Source organism: Panicum hallii, chromosome 4, assembly GCF_002211085.1.
Source record: "Panicum hallii strain FIL2 chromosome 4, PHallii_v3.1, whole genome shotgun sequence".
NCBI classification, from domain to species: Eukaryota; Viridiplantae; Streptophyta; class Magnoliopsida; order Poales; family Poaceae; genus Panicum; species Panicum hallii.
In genome coordinates, this window is record NC_038045.1 from 51,750,509 (window position 1) to 51,768,752 (window position 18,244).

Genomic DNA, 18,244 nt, shown 5'->3' on the forward strand with positions numbered 1-18,244 from the left:
AACCGGACGTCAGTCAGCAACATGGTTCATGGGACTGCCAACGCATTTCCACAGTGCTAATAATCACTATAATTATTGCACCAGAAAACTACGGTCAGTGTCTCCACTGATCGACTGAAATCCTTACCATGGAATGACTCATCAGCAAAAATATGTACTGGTACTAAAAATTGAATGAGGGAATAAGCTTTAGGACTGCTGCAGTGCTGCTCAAAGGAGCAGTCAAATTGACAGAAAAAATGAGGCACAAATATGAAATGCATATCAATATCACATTACATAAAGCGCAATTATTGGAACCGAGATGTTAATGTCAACAAGGCGTGTTGCAGGCATACCAGACATAAAAGAGGATTGGTCTTACACATCTTGTAGGATAAACATACAACACAATAAAGTAAATCTTTCTAAGCGCTACTTATCCTTCCAACCTTAGCCCCACAGTTAGCCTGTGAGTGAATCAGAGGGCATTGATCATCCTCTTCATTTCTGCTGACCTCCTTGGGTCAGGCTCAGCTATGGCCCTCTCAGTCAAGACATGCTTTATTCGGCACATCGATCTCTTCACCTGAAATTGTGCAAAGAAAAAATTCCAAGTTCAAGAGCAGATATAGAAAAGGAAATGGCACGGAAGATGAAACAAATGCTGGAATGTACAATGATGAGAAGAATCCACATCACATCAACATGAACACTTTAGGGTGGGTGTTTTTTTTTGGGGGGGGGGGCGGGGGGTGCTTTCCAAGTTAGTGAAGTTCAAGAACAAATACAGAGAGAAAGAAAAATGGCGTGGAAGGTGAAACACATGCTGGAATGTACAGTGATGAGAAGAAATCCACATCGCATCAACAAGAACACTTAAGGGGGATGGGGGTGCTTTCCAAGTTAGCTGGTACATTGTTGAAGTTGAAGCCTATGTTAGAGTCTATCCTCACAATAACATTTCCTTTTTTGTATGTTTTCCAAATGTGTATTAACTACTTTTGAATGGAGAGGTCGCCTTGCACAAGATGTCCATGCTTTTGCTTCCCCCCCCCCCCCCCCCCCCCCTAATTATGCTCTTTCACAACCACAAACAAACTTGATTTCAGAACTGTTTCTGCATATGCTAGGAACTAAACAGAGTACAACTGTTAGTTTATTATGAAGCCAGTCTTTTAACATACAAACTTTAGGTATGTATTATATTAAGGTTCAGCTGTTAGATACCCCGATTCAAGAATATTCAGTAGTGCACAAAATATAAAGAGAATCAACTCAATTTAGTCAAATGTATTGGAGTAACTGGACAGGATCAATAGGGAAAACAATGTTTAGTATGCTTTATAGTTGCAAAGATATACTCACAGTTAGAGTTGATAATAACTAACGAACTCGTGAAAGTGAAATCCCAATGTAAACAGCAAGCAAGCAAAGAAACGGCTAGAAAATTAATATTTCAATTTGCAAAGTAAAAACACATTTGATACACTAAAAAACCGCAGTACCCGTAGACATGGTTCCCCACCAACAGATTAAACAAACTATCATTTTACAAAGCATCGCATAGTTATTTGATGAAACCAAAGCTTATTCAACTATTGTTGCACATGACATCAACATGATTGTGCAGAAATGAGGGCACACATATTGTGTAGTTACTTGAACGAGGAGCTGTGCCGTCAGTGGCAGTCAAATACCTTTGAAATGCGCTCTGGATTTGGAAAGCGCAAATTCTCTGCATTCAGCATCTGTCGCTGAGTCATAAGCATGTTCTTTTCCTTCATAAGAAGGTACCAAAGCTTCTGAAGATCATCCCAAGATTTTAGGCGCAATTCAGAAGCCTTCCAACCACGACCTACCAATTAATGCAACAAAAAAGGGAACACCATTAAGCTTTGTAGAGAAGTACAGTTTAAACAATAAAAATGTGCAGAAATAAGTGCAAAATACTAAAGCTATGAAACGAAAATGACCGTAAGGAAAGACTCACTTGTCAACATGTACATGTGCAGTAATGCAGTATGAAGGCAAGAGGGTACAGACATTTCAGCATTGCAATTGAAGAAACCCTCTCAGTTTACATGCTGATTAAGTGTTTCATGTACACAAGCAACAGCAGCTAATAATTGACCTTAGAGCAAAGAAAGACCATTTGGCCACAGTACACATAAGCTTGGGAACTTCCTCACAAGACATGGTATATCTCTAGTGTTTACCGAAGGAATAAATGGAAGCACACATACTACCCTAATCCTAAATCGGGTTTAGGAATCAAGATTCAGATGTAGAATCACTTATGAGTATGCGGCGCTGCAGATATGCAAATGGGTTTTGGATAATCTGAACTTATATCAGGGGCAAAATTGCACTCCAATCGACATCACGCTCTCCAACGCAATCAATGGGATGGTTTCCTCGACCATCTGCAGCTAACCACTACCAATCGAGAGAAAAGAGGCGCGAGCGGGCGAGGTGGGGAGAGAATGGGTACCGTAGTGGGGCCGGGGCTTGTCCTCCTCCGTGCTCCGCTCGACCTCGAAGAACTCCTCGAGAGGGTTCTGCGCCTTCCTCACCGCCGACGTCGACGCGGCGGCGGAGGAGAAGAGCCGCCTCCCGAGCGCCCTCGACAGGGACAGCATCACGGCGGCAAAGCGGATCAGGGAATCCGGGCAAGTGAGATACCGGCGGCGGCGAGAGGTGGGGGGAGGGTTTAGATGCGGATTGCCAGCAAAGCGGATCGGAGGAGGAAGGGAGGCGAGGGATCCGCGGGAGAGGTGGGGGGAGGGTTTATAGATGCGAGAGGGTTTTCGCCTGGAAATCTAGCGTTCTACGGGTGTTGGAGTAAGACACTGACGGTGTGGACCCACTTCTGACGTCGCTTCAGGTGATCACTGGAATGCGACGAAAACATGTCGAATTGTAACCAAACACAGATCAAAACTACACTTGTATTCGTATTTTCCTGAGTAAATAATCTTGGCTGCGTGCCATAAAAAATACGTTGCGAGCATGACCAACAACTAACACATCGATTCTCTCTTTGTAGCCTATCGCCCTATAGAATAATTTTGACGAAAAATTGCGACAATTTAGGAAACACAACACAGTGCAGTACGAGGCAAATCCATTACAAGATAGACCAGAAGAGGAATTAAATTATCTTACAAACTTCCCTAACTACAAAATTTCGATGCACCGTACACACTGCTATACCTCTTGCCTATTGTAAAGGAATACACTTTCGAGTCATGGCGTGTACCAGGATGCGGTCAGTTTGTACTCTTGCGATGGATTACAACATCTCGGCACATTTTACACTTGTGTGAGTAATCTCCAGGGGAAATATCCCCGTCTCTACGTTTACCAAAATCGTCTCAAGACCAAATCGGAGCTCATCCTCTGCCCCTGCCCCTGCCCCTACCCCTGCCGCCTCTACCACGACCACCTCTCCCTCTGGCGCCACCGCCACCCCTTCCTCCGCCACGATTTCCACCAAACATATAGAACTCAGCTTTGCCCTGCTTCAACCCCAGGGATTGTACGCCTCTCCTCTTGAAATCCTTTGGTCCTTCATCATCGCTAGGCGACTCTTCCTTGTGCCTTCTTCCGCTTCTTGAGATGAATGAGATCTCTCTTGAACCACCAGGTCCGTACTTGACCGCATCAAGTGCTTTGGAGTTCTGTTTCTTTTCCAGAGCAGCTATCCTATCCTCTAGGGGCACAGCATCCTCATTAGATAACGAGACGCTCTTCAGAAATGCTTCAGCATGCCGTTCATCCTTGACTTCGTATAACCTGAAACATAGAAAGCAATAAGCACATCTTTAATGTAGAAGTAGAATAGAATGCACATCAAATGCAACTTAAGAGTCTAGCCCCTCATTTTACAAATGCAGTAGGATGGAAAGAGCCACTAAGTTTAAAAGTGCAATAAGAAGCCACGAGCCATGCACCCAGTATAACACTAATGGCATAGTTAAGAATAAAACTTGCACCTTGTAGGCATCATGCCATTAGTACATATGCACACAATAAGATCTAAAAACTCTGGTACATGTTCAGTTTACCAAAATGATGTAGCTCACCTTATACGCTTTGAATTATGCATGTCATTGTCACTGTCAGACATTCCTGATGCATCAGATGCACTAGCATCTGATTGTTTCTCATCTTCACTAACACTCTCAAAATGCTCTTCAATTAAGCGTGGCTCCTTTGTAGCCGCTTGAGGATGAAGTGCAAGATATTCTTTTGATTCTTCGTCAATTTGGAAATCCTGCTCATAAGATCAATGGAGTTAGAAATCAATTACAAAATCATAAATGATTAAACATCACAAGTAGATCAAGATTCAAGCTGTAGTGGGCCACCATAAGAGGTTAGATACACAATATAGCTAATTACAGCTGAAATCTCTCCACATTCAGTTCTCATAGACGGGTAGCTGTGGATAAGGAACAAAACGAGTACTGTATACGCAGCTCCAAGGGACGTAGGTTATCATAAACACTAGCAAGAATGTGGACCCAGAAGATTCACATGCTACAAGAAGCAGATGTATCACCACGCAAGCATTTGGAAAGCATAAGTCAGGTAAAAAAATCAAGGTAAATGGATGAAGTGTATATTGGAATTTATATCCATGTACTACTACCAGATTAAAATATGCCATACATTACTGATAAAAAGGCACAGCACTAATCCATCTACAATCTAATCTAAAAGCAAGTAGAGTCCCCACCTTATTCTCAAACATTTCTTTGAACCGTTCATCTTCTAATAGATCCTTATAACCTTTAAGTCTTCTTTCCTTCTTCTTCTTACTTGATTTATCAGCATTCTCGATATCAGCATTCGTTTCCTCTTCAATAATACTGTCCAAAATCTGCCTGTTAACCTTTGGTATCTTGACAACTTGCTGCATGAGAAAAAAGAAAGAAAAAGATAATGTTTATCAGGGTTGTGATAGAGCCTACAATACAAATAAGCAGGTGAGAAGACATACCGTTATTCGAGATTTTCTCTGGGCATCTATTTTCTTTTTCTTCATCTCTTCTATAAGAGCCTCATGCTCAACAGGATCAACTTCTCTCCGTTGCTGCAAAGAAATAGAATACTAGTAAATACATGTCTCAAGTGCCTTTTCTTTAACCCATCCGACCATAGAGAAACAGACTGTAGTCCATGATGGAGTTCAACTATACAGCTAGATAACTAAGTATACGTGTAGCAGTTCTTGAGAGTACAACTTAAGCACCCCATGCACTTAAATCATCCAATGCATTTATGAGCTTTCCGTTCATGTGATTTCAAACATTAGATCCTGGCTGTACTCAGCCAGTATTCAACGGAGACTCATATTACAAAGAAGTGAAGAACAAAATAGTACATTAACAAAAGAAAAATGCCTTCAGGTTACAAATTCAAGCATCTAATTGACAGCAAAGTAGCAAACCTATTTCAATTTCCTAGTTAAAGTATATTACAGCACAAAGAGAATATATATATATATCCATTAAAAAACTAAATACATATATAAACATTCTAAAGAAAAAAAACTCAAATAAAAATATGTATGTAAGAAACCAGTTTTACCTTCTTATATAGTTCATAACGCACGATAAATCCATGTAAATGTACTCTTACAGCATTGCTGCCAATGTATTGAGTAAGATTCAGTCGCTCCATCTCTTCTTTAGTCAGAAACTTGTACTCATCATACACTGTGCTATCTGATTTCTCTTCCATCTCCTCCTATATAAGAAGTGATGCAAAGAACAAAATGTTTAGCCAAAGATTACTAAAAATAACTACCACAAACCGATTGAAGTAGTCTTACGCACAGTTAGGTTATCAAGATGTGAGCACCACTTTGGAGCAGGGCCAAGTGCAGGAATAAAGTGGGCAGGTATCTGGCTATTATCAAGAGCTATTAACAATAAACCACTATTCCGGAAGATGCAGACATCATTGATAGCACCACCATCTGGTTCAATGCTAGTCATGTTATTTCCCTGCAAGGAAGATTGAAGCCATCATCCATCAAAGAACATCAAACCATGAAATTGTGCATTGGAAAGTCATACAGAGATGAATTCCACCAAAGAAATATTAAGTTAATGAACTATGAAGTTCATAATGGACTACAGCATGCCATGAAAATATTGATATGTTATTTAAAATAGCATGGCATATTATGATCATAGTTCAAAAGGCATGGCATATTATCATCATAGTTCAAAAGGCCATACATCTTTCCAAGCATCCCTTGCCATGAACGTTGATTTCTAAAATCACACTATTTGGCTTGCCTAAGAAATGCGAGTTCCCAGGTCCACAAACTGAGTTAAAAGCAAGGGTCAAGCAAGGATAAAAACTATATCAAAAAGGTATGTGTTCTTATCGTTGTGTTATCATTGCATTAAAATAGCATGTTAGTCTTAGTTTGCTTCAAACTCATATCAACACTGATGTGGTTGTGTGATCACCCATGAAATAGGAAGAAAAGTGTTGGAAAAGAAAGAACTCACTGTATTAGGATCCCAAACTCTCACTATGTGCTTATCAGCGGTGATAAGTTTAGGTTCGGTAGAGTTAAGTGTCTGGTGCCACTTGATATTTAATATTGGACTACTGTACCTGAAATAGAAGACAACATTAACAGCATGGTCAGCGAAAATTACAATATAAATCAAGGATCATTCAACTATCGATTACATTTCGTATGCAATGGAGATTTCACCCCTTTGTTTACAGGTTATCATATTCAGAGTTGCAAGACCCAGATTACTACAGAATATACAGTTTCAAAAACCTTATAATAGGTGTGGGAGTTCTAAAACAGATTTGAAAAAAAAAAGGTGGAATGTAGCCAGAATGATATGAGAATGTGGCCAGAATGATATGATATGAGAAAGGGGGTAATCAGAAAATGTATGACTCCGCTTGTAATGAACAAATAAAGTAGGAAATCCCCATCTAGCGAGATGAAATTCCTATGAAAATGATTTAATCGACTTTTCACAATGAGCACGAATTGAAAACCCTTCTTCAGATGAGGAAATACAGAACTTACATGTGATCCTTAACTCGCAGAGGAGAAGACATGCGCAAATCATATATTGATATCTGTAGAAAATCACAAAAGCGTTTTAAGTGTATTTAATATAAATCATAATTTTCAAAGACTTGGTTGTCATAAAGATATAACAAAGTGATAAATATCTTGTTTTGTATACAAAAAAATATATATATATATATATTGGGGGTGGAGAGAGTAGCTACCAAAATCAGTTGTGCAGAATATAAGAAATGCTATTTGCATAAATTCAGAGCAGGAAACAGGTATAGATGAAGTGAAACACATAAACTGTTATAACTTATAACGACAGAAATACTGTAAATTTACTATGTATATTGCAAAACACCAAACTTTCTTGGCTCTTAACAGGAGGTAATGGAAATAATAAAAACTGCATGCTTGACACTCAGGGAAAATAACTAGGCACATTGAGAAGTAGAAATCAAACAAGAAATCAGGTAATGACAAACCCTACCTTTCCTGTGCTGCTCCCTACAGCCATAAGGTATCCTTGATCTTCATCAAATTGCAAAGATGTGACCTCCTGCAGTTTCAAACGTGAGACCCAGTTGCCGAAAAAAAAGCATCAGCGCATTACTTGCTATTAAAGAAATAAACTGATACCTGATCATAATCTTCAGAAGAAACAACTGGAATATTAATTCTGCCAACAGAAGACCTTTTCCTCATATCAAAGCACTCAACCGCACCATCCTCACCGCCACAAGCAACAAGCCCATGGACCTTACTGTGAGCACCAAAAGAAAATTGAGAAGTTAACAAGACCTGATATTCATGTCACTTGCAAGACATGTAAAGTTCCTAAAGTTAATAAAGTGTGACTACCTTCGTGTAACCGCATTTATTGCTGGCGATTGGGAGGAAAGAGAAGCAAGGAATCGTCCCTGCAAGAAGTGCATTTAAAAATGTGCAAATAAGTATTTGATCTAGCAACACTGAAAGTAAATAACAAGAAATAGGCATCATTACGGTTCTGTGTACTATTTCAACCAACAGAAGGAATGTGTATTTAGTGCAGTCACAGCCAGAATTAATGTCACCAAAATCAAATAGGACATATGTAAAATAGTTAGGTGGAACTCCATTCAGAATGATCTGCTAAGTTTAATTAGAATCTTGATTCTGCATTAGGCGTCAAATAAAATTACAAATATAATGTTTTGCTGAGTCACTAAAAAGATAAACGAACTACTCAAATACATGAATAATTAAGTACTGAAAGTAGACCTGCTCTAAGTTGATTCTGTACAAATCTGGTGATGAAGCAGCACATAGCAAGTCGCAAGACCAGCAATCGTAGGCCATGTCCCTTCCCATTCTGTCAATGAAATCATTATGGACATTCAAAATATGTAAGATTGATATTTGGATGAGGTATGTCTATAATTTCTTTTATTGATTCCCTAGTATTCATCAAACAACGGACTTCTCTGTATAGACTCAGAGTACAAGAACAAATACACTATGTGTTAACTTAATATAGAATAACTTTAATGCTAAAACAACTAATATTTTCCTAAAGATACCCACATAGGTGACAAGCATATGTTACAACTGCACAGCGTGTGGAACTAGATGACAAATACATAGATAAGACTGAGTCATATATGAAAATAAAAGTATGTTAGCAGCCATGCTAACCTTGGAATTCTCAAACTATAATGGCTTCCATACTTTGCATGCAGATTTACAGAACGATCAGCACACAAAAACGCGAGTTTGGAATAGTCATCACCAAGGATCTGAAGAAAGAAACAAGCAAGCTCGATATGGAACAAAAGGTGAGAATCCATAAGTATATTAGAAAATTTTCAGCAGTTTTTCTCATATGAATGCATCAACCAATAATATATGACATTAACTCCCTTGCACTACATAACAAACCATGTTTCTCCTTTGTCATCCCTCAGTATATAAAATTCCATGTTTATAGGGAAATTGAAAACCACACTATATTCCTAAATCCCAAGTAGTGCCAGATGCACAAAAAGAATGTGGTTATGAGGAAACAATCGACACAGAACATGAAGGAATGTATAGGTCAATGAAGTTAGGGGGTGTTTCGTTTGAGGAATGGGCTGGTCCATCATCTTCTCACTCCTCACTTTTTTGTTTGGTTTGTGGAAATGGGTTGATCCATGACCACCACATCCCTCACAAGTCAATGATTAGTATAAGCATGAGGGCTGGAGTCATCCCACCAAAATTAATGGAATGGACTCACAGAGGAATTGTGTGGTCAAAAGGTAAACAGTAGAATGACCAGAGCGTAAATATAAATTGAACAGAGCAAACCTCACGGAAATCAATTAATTATCAAAGCAGCCAACTAACAATAATGATGGCTTATCGACTATGAATCAACATACAAGTCTGTAAATTCTGGAATGATGTATGACAAGGCATTGTTCAATAGTCCAAAATAAATGTGCTTCACAAGTAGTAGTACCTGGAAATTTATAATTTCTGAAATCATGTGCCTCTCAAACTTCATAGACAATTCCTTCAACTCATAGACTTTAACTTGCGGGGGGTAGATACCTATAGCACATAAGATACATAAGTATGCCACATTACCTAGGAGTACGTTAAGCTAACCACAGCCATTAAGCTAAACACACCTGAGGCGATCACGTACTGGTCATCAGGCGTGAGCTTGATCTTGGTGGTGGCGGTCTCGAACCTCAGGTCATGGATCAAATCCAACCTCCGTTGATACTCTACAACCAGACAACAAAACAAGAGGCACCATAAATCAACAACGATCGCAAAACTCTCCGCGCTAATCCCCCCACCAATGACGAATACTCGCAGAGCGGAGGTGTGGGGAGGCACCTTTGTCCTTGCGGAGCGCGCGCTTCTTCTTGGCGAGAACCCAGGGGGCGACGTAGCGGTTGCCGGTGACCGAGTAGAGCTTGACCCCGTTGATGGAGGTGGACTTGAGCGTCCCCGCGCCATGGCTCGCCGCCATGCTCAGAGCGGTCGCCGGAGCCCTATCCCGCGCTCCTCCTCCTCGTCGTCGACGGCGCCGTCGCGGTGGCGGCGCCGCTGCTAGGGTTTAAGGAATTTGGAGGGGGGGGGGGGGAGGGGCGGAGTCGGCGGCTGTCGCTGGTGCCTGGTGGTGCCCGCGCATGCTTCACAGCCCTTGTGCAACGGACAAGGTTGCAGGCGGCGGCGCGACGAGAGCTTCCGCAGCCGTCGGATCGCGGTTCGCCAGCCGTTGGATGATCAGTAGTGGTTGGCCTTCGTGGGCTTAGTGGTGCTTGGTGTGGTCGGTCGTGGGCTAGTCGCCCTCGGCCCATGAGTTTGGGGAGATGGGCCTGTCATTACTTTATCTTTTTTTTTATTTCTCTTGATTTCTTCTCAGTTGTTGTCTCCTCTGCCGGAAAGCTTTCGGCCATGTCCCAAGCTTGGAGCTCCACTCGAACCGCTTGTGACTGTGTTAAATGCACGCGTGGGTAGGCTCGTGACTGGCCGGTGGCCGTCATGCACGCCGGCGGCCGACCTCTCCTCAGACACAGGCTGAGGCTGAACAGGAAAATCAACTCTGCATTCAAAAAAAAAAAAACTCTGCATCCTGTGCTGCCCGGTGAGAGAACACTGCCCATTTGCCGGAGATTCCTTCGAACCTTGCAGCGTTTTTGATGGACTTCGCCGGTCGCCGCCGGTGAGTTCGACGATGGCAAGCAAACCGGCGCTCTAGTCAGTTCCTCTCCATCCACCCGCAACTCGCGTTTCGCCGAAGCAGAAGCTGAGCGCGGTAGGGCTGATTGGTCAGCATTTTCTACACTGCTCACGATCTTCGTTCCGTGAAAAAGGTGAAGAAACTTTGTGCTTGACTTGGAAGAGAGGTAGTGATTTGCGGGAGGTAAAGAATCCGGGAAGCGAGGGTGAGTCATGGGGCGGTGCAGGGGAGAGTATTCTTTGAGTTTCTGACTGATCCTTTTTTACCTGAATCTTAATGCAGATACTCAACGGTCTAAACCAAGCTTGCAGTTTTATCTGCCGCCCACATGCACCTCCAGCACCCGTAACCTGCAGCCCCATGATTGTGCGTTGTTTACATGTTCTGAAACAGTCAAGGACAGGAGAACGGGACATTCCCCCATTGAGATGATTGTTTATGCTATCTATCTGCTAAGGGCCCCTCATGACATCCCCAACGCCATCTGGCCAGATCATGGATGTGCTGGTTTACAATGGATAGCAATTGCATCAAGTAGCTGTTGACAACTAGCTATTCTCCGCTAATAGCGGCCAAACATGTTTGCCTAGTATGTACCGTACAATCTTATTATCTGAGTAAATGGATACGCTTCTACAATATCCTCGCGGAAGCATTTCTGCAAGCCGCTGAGTTTAGATACCACGAAAAATAATAAATCTGTCTCCTAAAAAGGATTTATTCTCTGATTTCTGATCAGATAGATACATTTTTAAAATGAAATTAGCTTATTGCCACGTAGTCTTTCTACGATACTCTGTTTTCTGATCAGACTGACTGCTCCAAGTCAAGACTTGAACTGAAAGCAACGCCCTCACCTGCCATCACCAACTTCAAACATGCCAACTCCGGACGAGACCCTGCACCGCTGGCTGTGCCCCCAGCCACGCAGGGAGGGAATACGCGTCCCAACCCGATAACCACCCCGTCCGTGTCGCGCCAGCCCGTGCCCGCCGCCGCCGCCGCCCAACACCCAGCCGAACCCAACCCAACCAAAGCGAGCCCAAGCCGAGCCGGCCGGCCGCCTCGCGCTGCTCGCCAGCCTAGCCCACGCTGCCCTGCTCTCTCTCCCCCAGTCTCGCCCCCGTCCCTTTCCCCATCGGCGTCGTCAACCCACCGCACCGCACCCGCCGCCTCGTCCTCGGCTCCCTCCCTCCCCAGCTCCCACCCTCCCTCCCTCCGTCTCCCTCTCCGCGCGCGCTCCCCCGGCGCTGCCGCCCAGATCCCGCTCGCCGGTGGTGGGCCCCCCGCCGCTGGCGCCGGAGCAAAGGGGGCGGACCGCGCCCGAACCCTAGTGAGCGCCCGCCGAGATCCGGCGGCGATGGGGGACTTCAACCTGGCGCTGGTGATCGTGGCGGTGGTGGTCAGCGTGGTCGTGCTGCTCGTCAGCGTCTACCTGCTCGTCAACTACCAGCACCCCGACGACGCCAACCAGGCCTACTTCCCCAAGCTCGTCGTCGTGCTCGGCCTCACCGTCGCCGTCCTCTCCATCCTCATGCTCCCCGCCGACGTCGCCAACCGCCAGGCCTGCCGGAAGGCCGTCTACAACGGCGCCTGCAGCCTCACGCTCCCCATGAAGACGCTCTGGCTCGTCGTCTACATCGTCGACGCCGTCCTCGTCTTCCTCGTCATACCCTTCGCCATGTTCTACTACGAGGGCGACCAGGACAAGTGCGGCACCTCCTCTTCCTCTTTCAGAAATGGGGATGGGGGTTTTGCTCCTCTCCTTGCTCTTCGAAAAGATTGAAGCTTTCCGCTGATTGGATCCGCCTTGCTGTCATCTCTCTGGCCTGCTGCAGGTCCGTGGGGAAGAGGCTCAGGACCGCGCTCATATGGGTCGTCGCGTCCGCGGTGGTTTGCGGCCTCGTCCTCGGCATCCTATACGGTGCGTGTGGATCATTCCAAGCTTCCTCATTTCTCTCTCGCCTTAGAATCCTCTTCTGATTTGTCGAAGAATGGAGTGGGATTTTGAATACCGTTTTAGTTCAGTTCAAAAAACGTGGCATCTTTTGCCTGAATCTCGAGTCTGATTCCAGTGTTTCCTCGCGTTTGGGTCTGAATTGGAGTGGAAATCTGCAAGCTATCACCGGTTTTTTCATGAGTAATCAGTAATCACAGCTGCAGTGCTCGCACTGCTTAGATCTGGAATTGAGTTCGTCTTGTTGCTGGCCTGTTAGGCTGATGATCCTTCCTATGCTTCTTGAGCTTACTTTAGAACTATGCATTTTTTTTAACTGTACTGTCTGCTGTTGAAATCATATAGGCATTCCTCTACACGTGAAATTTTCTTAGTTTAGGCAACAAAAGATTACCTTGTCTCGTCAGGTTTTGCAGTTCTATACATCTGAGATAATCTATACTACTTTGTTAGTAGATACTAAAATTGCATAGGAAGGGCATGCCTTGATGAAAACCTTACCTTCCATACACTTTCTATTGCACGAATTAAAGATTGTTAACAGTACGGAATGATCATGGCTACATATTTTTATGAGATTATCAGATGTCAGCTTTCTAAGTTCCTCCAACAATGTCAAACATTTTTATTCTGTTAGGTTGTGTTTTTACCTGAGTAGGCTGATCCCATTTCCATTTTGGTTCTTCAGGACTTGTTGGTAAAGTGGACTTCACTGTCAGGCACCTATCTTCATCAATCGAGACGTTTCCAAACTCATTTTCTGGATTCTCAAGCGGTCAGCCTTGCATCAGTTCATTGCCTCGTCAGGTTAGTCATTTTATATTTCTCGCTAAATGAACACTAGTCTCTAACTGCATCTATTTGTTAGCATTCATAGTTCTCAGCTTTCCCCTTTATCTGACTACTAGGCATACAGATTTGGTGACTAGTTGTAACTTACCTCTCCTTTCTTGTCTTTTCAGTGTGCGGCTTCTACGGCACCGTCAAGCTCTTTAACAACTTGGACAATGCGTGCTACCTTCCCTGAATATGTTGTTGCTCTTACTACTATCGTTGGATCTGTGCTTTTCACTGTGAGTTTATTTCAAAACTTGTCATTTCTTTAGACATTGTAAACTGTATGTGAAATAAGAGCCATTTGTTCGTCCAACATTTAGTACTGCTGTAGTCATGCTGTCAGTTTTTGCAATTTTACCTTCCGTTGTGCTAACTATACTGTTTGTTTGATAGATATTTGGTGGTGTTGGCATTGCTTGCCTTCCATTAGGACTTATATTCTCATTTGTCCGGCGTCCAAAAGCTGTCATTACACGCTCACAATATATAAAGGTGCGCTCACATTCTTACATACAGCATTTTGGTCATAAAGGACGCTCGCTTCCACTTGTTATTGAAACTTTCTGTTGTTTGGATTTCATTATGTCCTTAAATATGGACCCTGCAGGAAGCAACTGAATTGGGAAAGAAGGCCAGGGAGTTGAAGAAAGCAGCTGAAGCCCTTCACCAAGAAGAGAGAAGCGGGAACAAGGGCAGGAAATGGCGCAAAAATGTAAAGGCTGTGGAAAAGGTACACATTCCTGCCAAATGGCATAATCTTTCTGGTCGTTGGTAATGTTTAGCTATCACTTGAAAAGAAGACCATCTTCCACCTTTTAGGAGTTGTGTTAAAAAGTAAGAGCAGGAGATCAGCTACCTAGCAATTTATTTGGTAATGGTCCAACATAGGTTCTTGAGGGCCTCTGCCTTCTGTTTAGCTATTGGAAACTTTGCAGTACTCCTATTCACATGTCTGTCCATAACCAGAATAAAGATATCAATTCCAAATATTTATCTTAACAGAAAAGGTTAATAATAATCTGACATGTATTTATAGAAGCCATATTGCATTTTGGTATTTTGGCGGTTAAAAAGTTCCCCATGAAGCTGGTGTCCATATGCGTGCCTAATCATGTTTGTGTAGTGGTCATATGGAATGCTATCAGTCCCTAGTTATTACAGTAGACCTTATTCCCAATGTTCTGTCGTGCTTGTTTTGTGTATTTAGCAGTGCTAACTGCTAAGTTCGCTCTTTTAAACATCAGGAGTTATTACTTCTGGAAGATGACATGAAGGCTCTGGAGGAGATGTATCCTCAAGGAGAACAGGTAATGCAACATAAATTCTCATGTCATATGTTCTATGTGTAAAGTTTCTCCTTGACACCTGTTATGGCACAGGCTGAGGCTACTTGGGCATTCACAGTCCTTGGGTACATTGGAAAACTTATATTTGGTGTTGTCGGGTGAGTGTAAAATTTTTGTCCTTTATTGCTACTTCTCTCATAATCTAGTCCGCTTTCCCAAGTGATTTCTGCTGAAAGTGGTATTCGGTATGCAGGTTAATCATATCGATAGCTTGGGTTGCACATATCATCATATACTTGCTGATTGATCCTCCTCTATCGTCATTCCTGAATGAAGTCTTCATAAAGTTGGACGGTGTTTGGGGTATCTACTGATCTTTTTGCATTCTTGTAAACTTATGCTACGAGGAGAATAGTCCAATCATTCTTCTGATTTATGTGCCAGGTCTGCTTGGGACTGCTGCCTTCGCGTTCTTCTGCTTCTATCTCCTTATTGCGGTGATTGCTGGGGAAATGATGCTTGGCTTGAAACTAGTTTTCATCACCATTCATCCGATGAAGTAACTAACCTATACTGTAACATCCCTTTTTTCCTGCAGTTTTACTTATTGGATCTTGTTAACAAACCAATCAATTTATTTCAGATGGGGAGGCACTTTAATGAACTCTTTCCTGTTCAATGTTGGACTCATTCTACTTTGCTCCATCAGGTATCCCACCAATGCCTTCTTTTAGGCACACATGTTCTATTGTAACTTATAAATTATTATGAAGTATCAAGGATATTTATTGCATTTCTTGTAGCATGCCCTGTGTCTATGGTTATTTCTGAATTTCCACATGTAAAGAACATAATATTCAGTGTAGTGCAATGCTCAGAACATGTTCCTTAATTTATCATGGTGAATGGACCTGGATTGGGTTTTATTGTGTTCTTGCATGTTACTGAAGATGGAAATGGCTTCTGCATAAGCATGAATTTTGTTGATTTGATCAGTTTATTTCCTTGTGTAAAAAAGGTCATAACCCGTCCATGAGCATGCACTGCCTATTTTAGTTAACGTTGTTTTTTGCGATATAAAATTGTTGTCATTTAGTTATTGTATTTTTCGCTGTTCTTTGTGCAGTGTGATTCAGTTCTGTGCCACGGCTTTTGCCTACTATGCACAAGCTACTGCTGCTCAGGAGATCTTTGGCCACACATTGCAATCTCTTCGTGGAATTAAGTACCTTTACAAGTAAGTCTTGACTAATATGAAAGTGTGAAATTAGTTGCTTGTGTGTATTGCTGTTTTACATTAAATTTTGAATGCATTCTGATTTTTAACAAAATATATTCAGGTACAACGTTTTCCAGTATGGCTTTGTTGCTCTTGCCATACTCACGCTCTTCTACTATGCGATATTTGTGAGTCATTCTTCTCAAGTTCTTAATTATTCACATTAAAATCTGGGGCAAACATGCAAGCTTGACTGTTATTCCCAACACTTGTTAGGGATGGCGAAAGAGGAAACCAACAGGAAGGTTCCAGCTCTCAAATTGATTTGTGGGTTGCCCTGTAAGTGAAGCTTGACGGATTCAACATCATATTTGTTCAGTTAGCGTTGTATATGATCAACCAAACCAAAACATCTTCTTGAAGAGCCAAGGAGCAGCAACCGGTGTAGATTATCAACTATGAGACCTGGAAGTTGAGAATGGGGAACTATTGTTGGTCACCACGGACATGGATGTTAAAAGTAGAACCAATTGATTTTGCAGTGTACACATTTCTTGTATCGGCTCTTCTTTTACGTCTGTATTATTGATGGTATTCTTGAGAGATGTTTGGTGTGATTGGGTGCCACGTGGCCCTCATTCTTCCTTTCTTGGTTGTGTCTGGAGTTATTTTAGGTCAGTCCATTGCTTTTATATGTATCATACTGTGATTACAACACGAGGTTTTAGGTTGTATTGATGATGTCTCGATCATCTGTGTGCTTGTCTGTGTTGCTTTAATTTGGGATCCCACCTTGCTTTTCAACTGTAAGGCTATTCACAATGGGAGTTTCATATGGTGTTTTATGGCATTAATTAACCTGCCACATCAGCAATTTGGATGACATGGCATATTATTTAAGAAGTAAGGGTAAGAGTTTCATGGAGTTTTATGAGGATGAAACTATGTTAATCTATTTTTAATGGAGTTTTATGAGGATGAAACTATGTTAACCTATTTTTAAGAATTTGGAAACCGTGCGAAACCTCCATTGAGACTGTTTTGTTTCATCTTCACACAATTAAGTAAATTCTATTGGTTATTTATTTGCAGTATTGAAGTAGTATGTTGGCATATGAAATAGTGAGATGAAACTCTATATTGAGAGGGTGTTTCATACTTCTGTAAAGTTGATGCGGCATTCTTGGAAACATGAACATAGAACCTCCGTGACTAGCCTAACCCGATCTATGAAGCATTTGCCTGTTTTGCGGTGGAATCTTGAGTTGCGTGAACTCAGCAATTTGAATCCCACTGTTGACTGAATCTGTGACACGTTTTCCATCGACTGAAAGAAAAAATTGACAACTAAATAGTTCAGATTAATATGTCCAATGTTGAGCTGATGCTTTGAGCCGGTTTATACAGAATGGGTTCAGAGTATCTTCAGAGTCCCCCAATGCCCAAAATTAGAATTCATCAATTGGTAAAGCTTCATGTCTCAAACAATTGTAAAATTCATTGATATACAATTTATACTGATGAATGAGTGGGAAGACATAATAAAGACTTGCAACAATTGATGGAGAAAATATTAACGATAGTGAAACATCTGGAAAGATGAAAGTATCCCAACTAATACGCATAATGTAAGTTCTGTTTGAGAGCAACAGCTCAATGTGCATGGTTGACTAAGGGCACATGTATCTCAAACAACAGCTCAACATGCATGGTTGACTAAGGGCAGATTTATCGCATTTTCTGGTGGGACTAAAACAAAGACACTCACAAGCGTTCCCAAGTGTAGAGATATATAGAGAGCTAGAGACCAACAATTCACACAAACCAGCCACGTAGCGGGTACAATTAATTCGTGAAGAATTAGCTCATGAACAATGTGATTACATAGCATGGCCATTACATAAGAAAAGGATGAGTTTTATCCGTCCAAAGAAGCATGTGAAGAAATCGCAGCGAACTAAGGACGAAATCTGAGTTGAACCAGTGCAAAGAGTATGATGCTGAATGATATAACTGACCATGTGCAGGCTGGGCACAATACAACTAGCATGACTCATGACTGCATGACTAAGTAGCAGCAGCATGAAGAAAATTTCACTATCGTACAATATTGCGAAGATTCAGAGCATGTAGTGCAACAGGTCTCGAGCAAACACACACACACACACACAAAATG

The 18,244-nt window shown here is 42.1% G+C and overlaps 3 protein-coding genes across 3 annotated transcripts; 1 reads left to right on the top strand and 2 right to left on the bottom strand.

The window, feature by feature from the left end:
- Nucleotides 1-240: 240 nt before the first annotated feature.
- LOC112889350 (39S ribosomal protein L47, mitochondrial) lies at nt 241-2,787 on the bottom strand. Its single transcript, XM_025955936.1, has 3 exons — nt 2,474-2,787; nt 1,680-1,837; nt 241-568 (listed from the first exon to the last, which is right to left on the bottom strand). The coding sequence occupies exons 1-3, from the start codon at nt 2,619-2,621 to the stop codon at nt 461-463; spliced, it is 414 nt and encodes a 137-aa protein (XP_025811721.1). The 5' UTR covers nt 2,622-2,787; the 3' UTR covers nt 241-460.
- Nucleotides 2,788-3,070: 283 nt separating this feature from the next.
- On the bottom strand, nt 3,071-10,209 carry LOC112889348 (nucleolar protein 10). The gene is made up of 16 exons (XM_025955935.1): nt 9,920-10,209; nt 9,706-9,804; nt 9,534-9,625; nt 8,726-8,826; nt 8,312-8,402; nt 7,910-7,968; nt 7,688-7,811; nt 7,539-7,607; nt 7,058-7,110; nt 6,513-6,621; nt 5,826-5,996; nt 5,578-5,736; nt 4,988-5,080; nt 4,724-4,900; nt 4,068-4,258; nt 3,071-3,777 (listed from the first exon to the last, which is right to left on the bottom strand). Exons 1-16 carry the CDS (start codon nt 10,053-10,055, stop codon nt 3,375-3,377), a joined length of 2,127 nt encoding a protein of 708 aa, XP_025811720.1. The 5' UTR covers nt 10,056-10,209; the 3' UTR covers nt 3,071-3,374.
- Nucleotides 10,210-11,804: 1,595 nt separating this feature from the next.
- LOC112889861 (LIMR family protein Os06g0128200) lies at nt 11,805-16,942 on the top strand. The gene is made up of 14 exons (XM_025956642.1): nt 11,805-12,479; nt 12,608-12,693; nt 13,415-13,533; nt 13,689-13,799; nt 13,957-14,055; nt 14,171-14,293; nt 14,808-14,870; nt 14,943-15,007; nt 15,103-15,212; nt 15,294-15,408; nt 15,493-15,558; nt 15,976-16,086; nt 16,190-16,256; nt 16,345-16,942. The coding sequence occupies exons 1-14, from the start codon at nt 12,130-12,132 to the stop codon at nt 16,390-16,392; spliced, it is 1,533 nt and encodes a 510-aa protein (XP_025812427.1). The 5' UTR covers nt 11,805-12,129; the 3' UTR covers nt 16,393-16,942.
- The last annotated feature ends 1,302 nt before the right edge of the window (nt 16,943-18,244 follow it).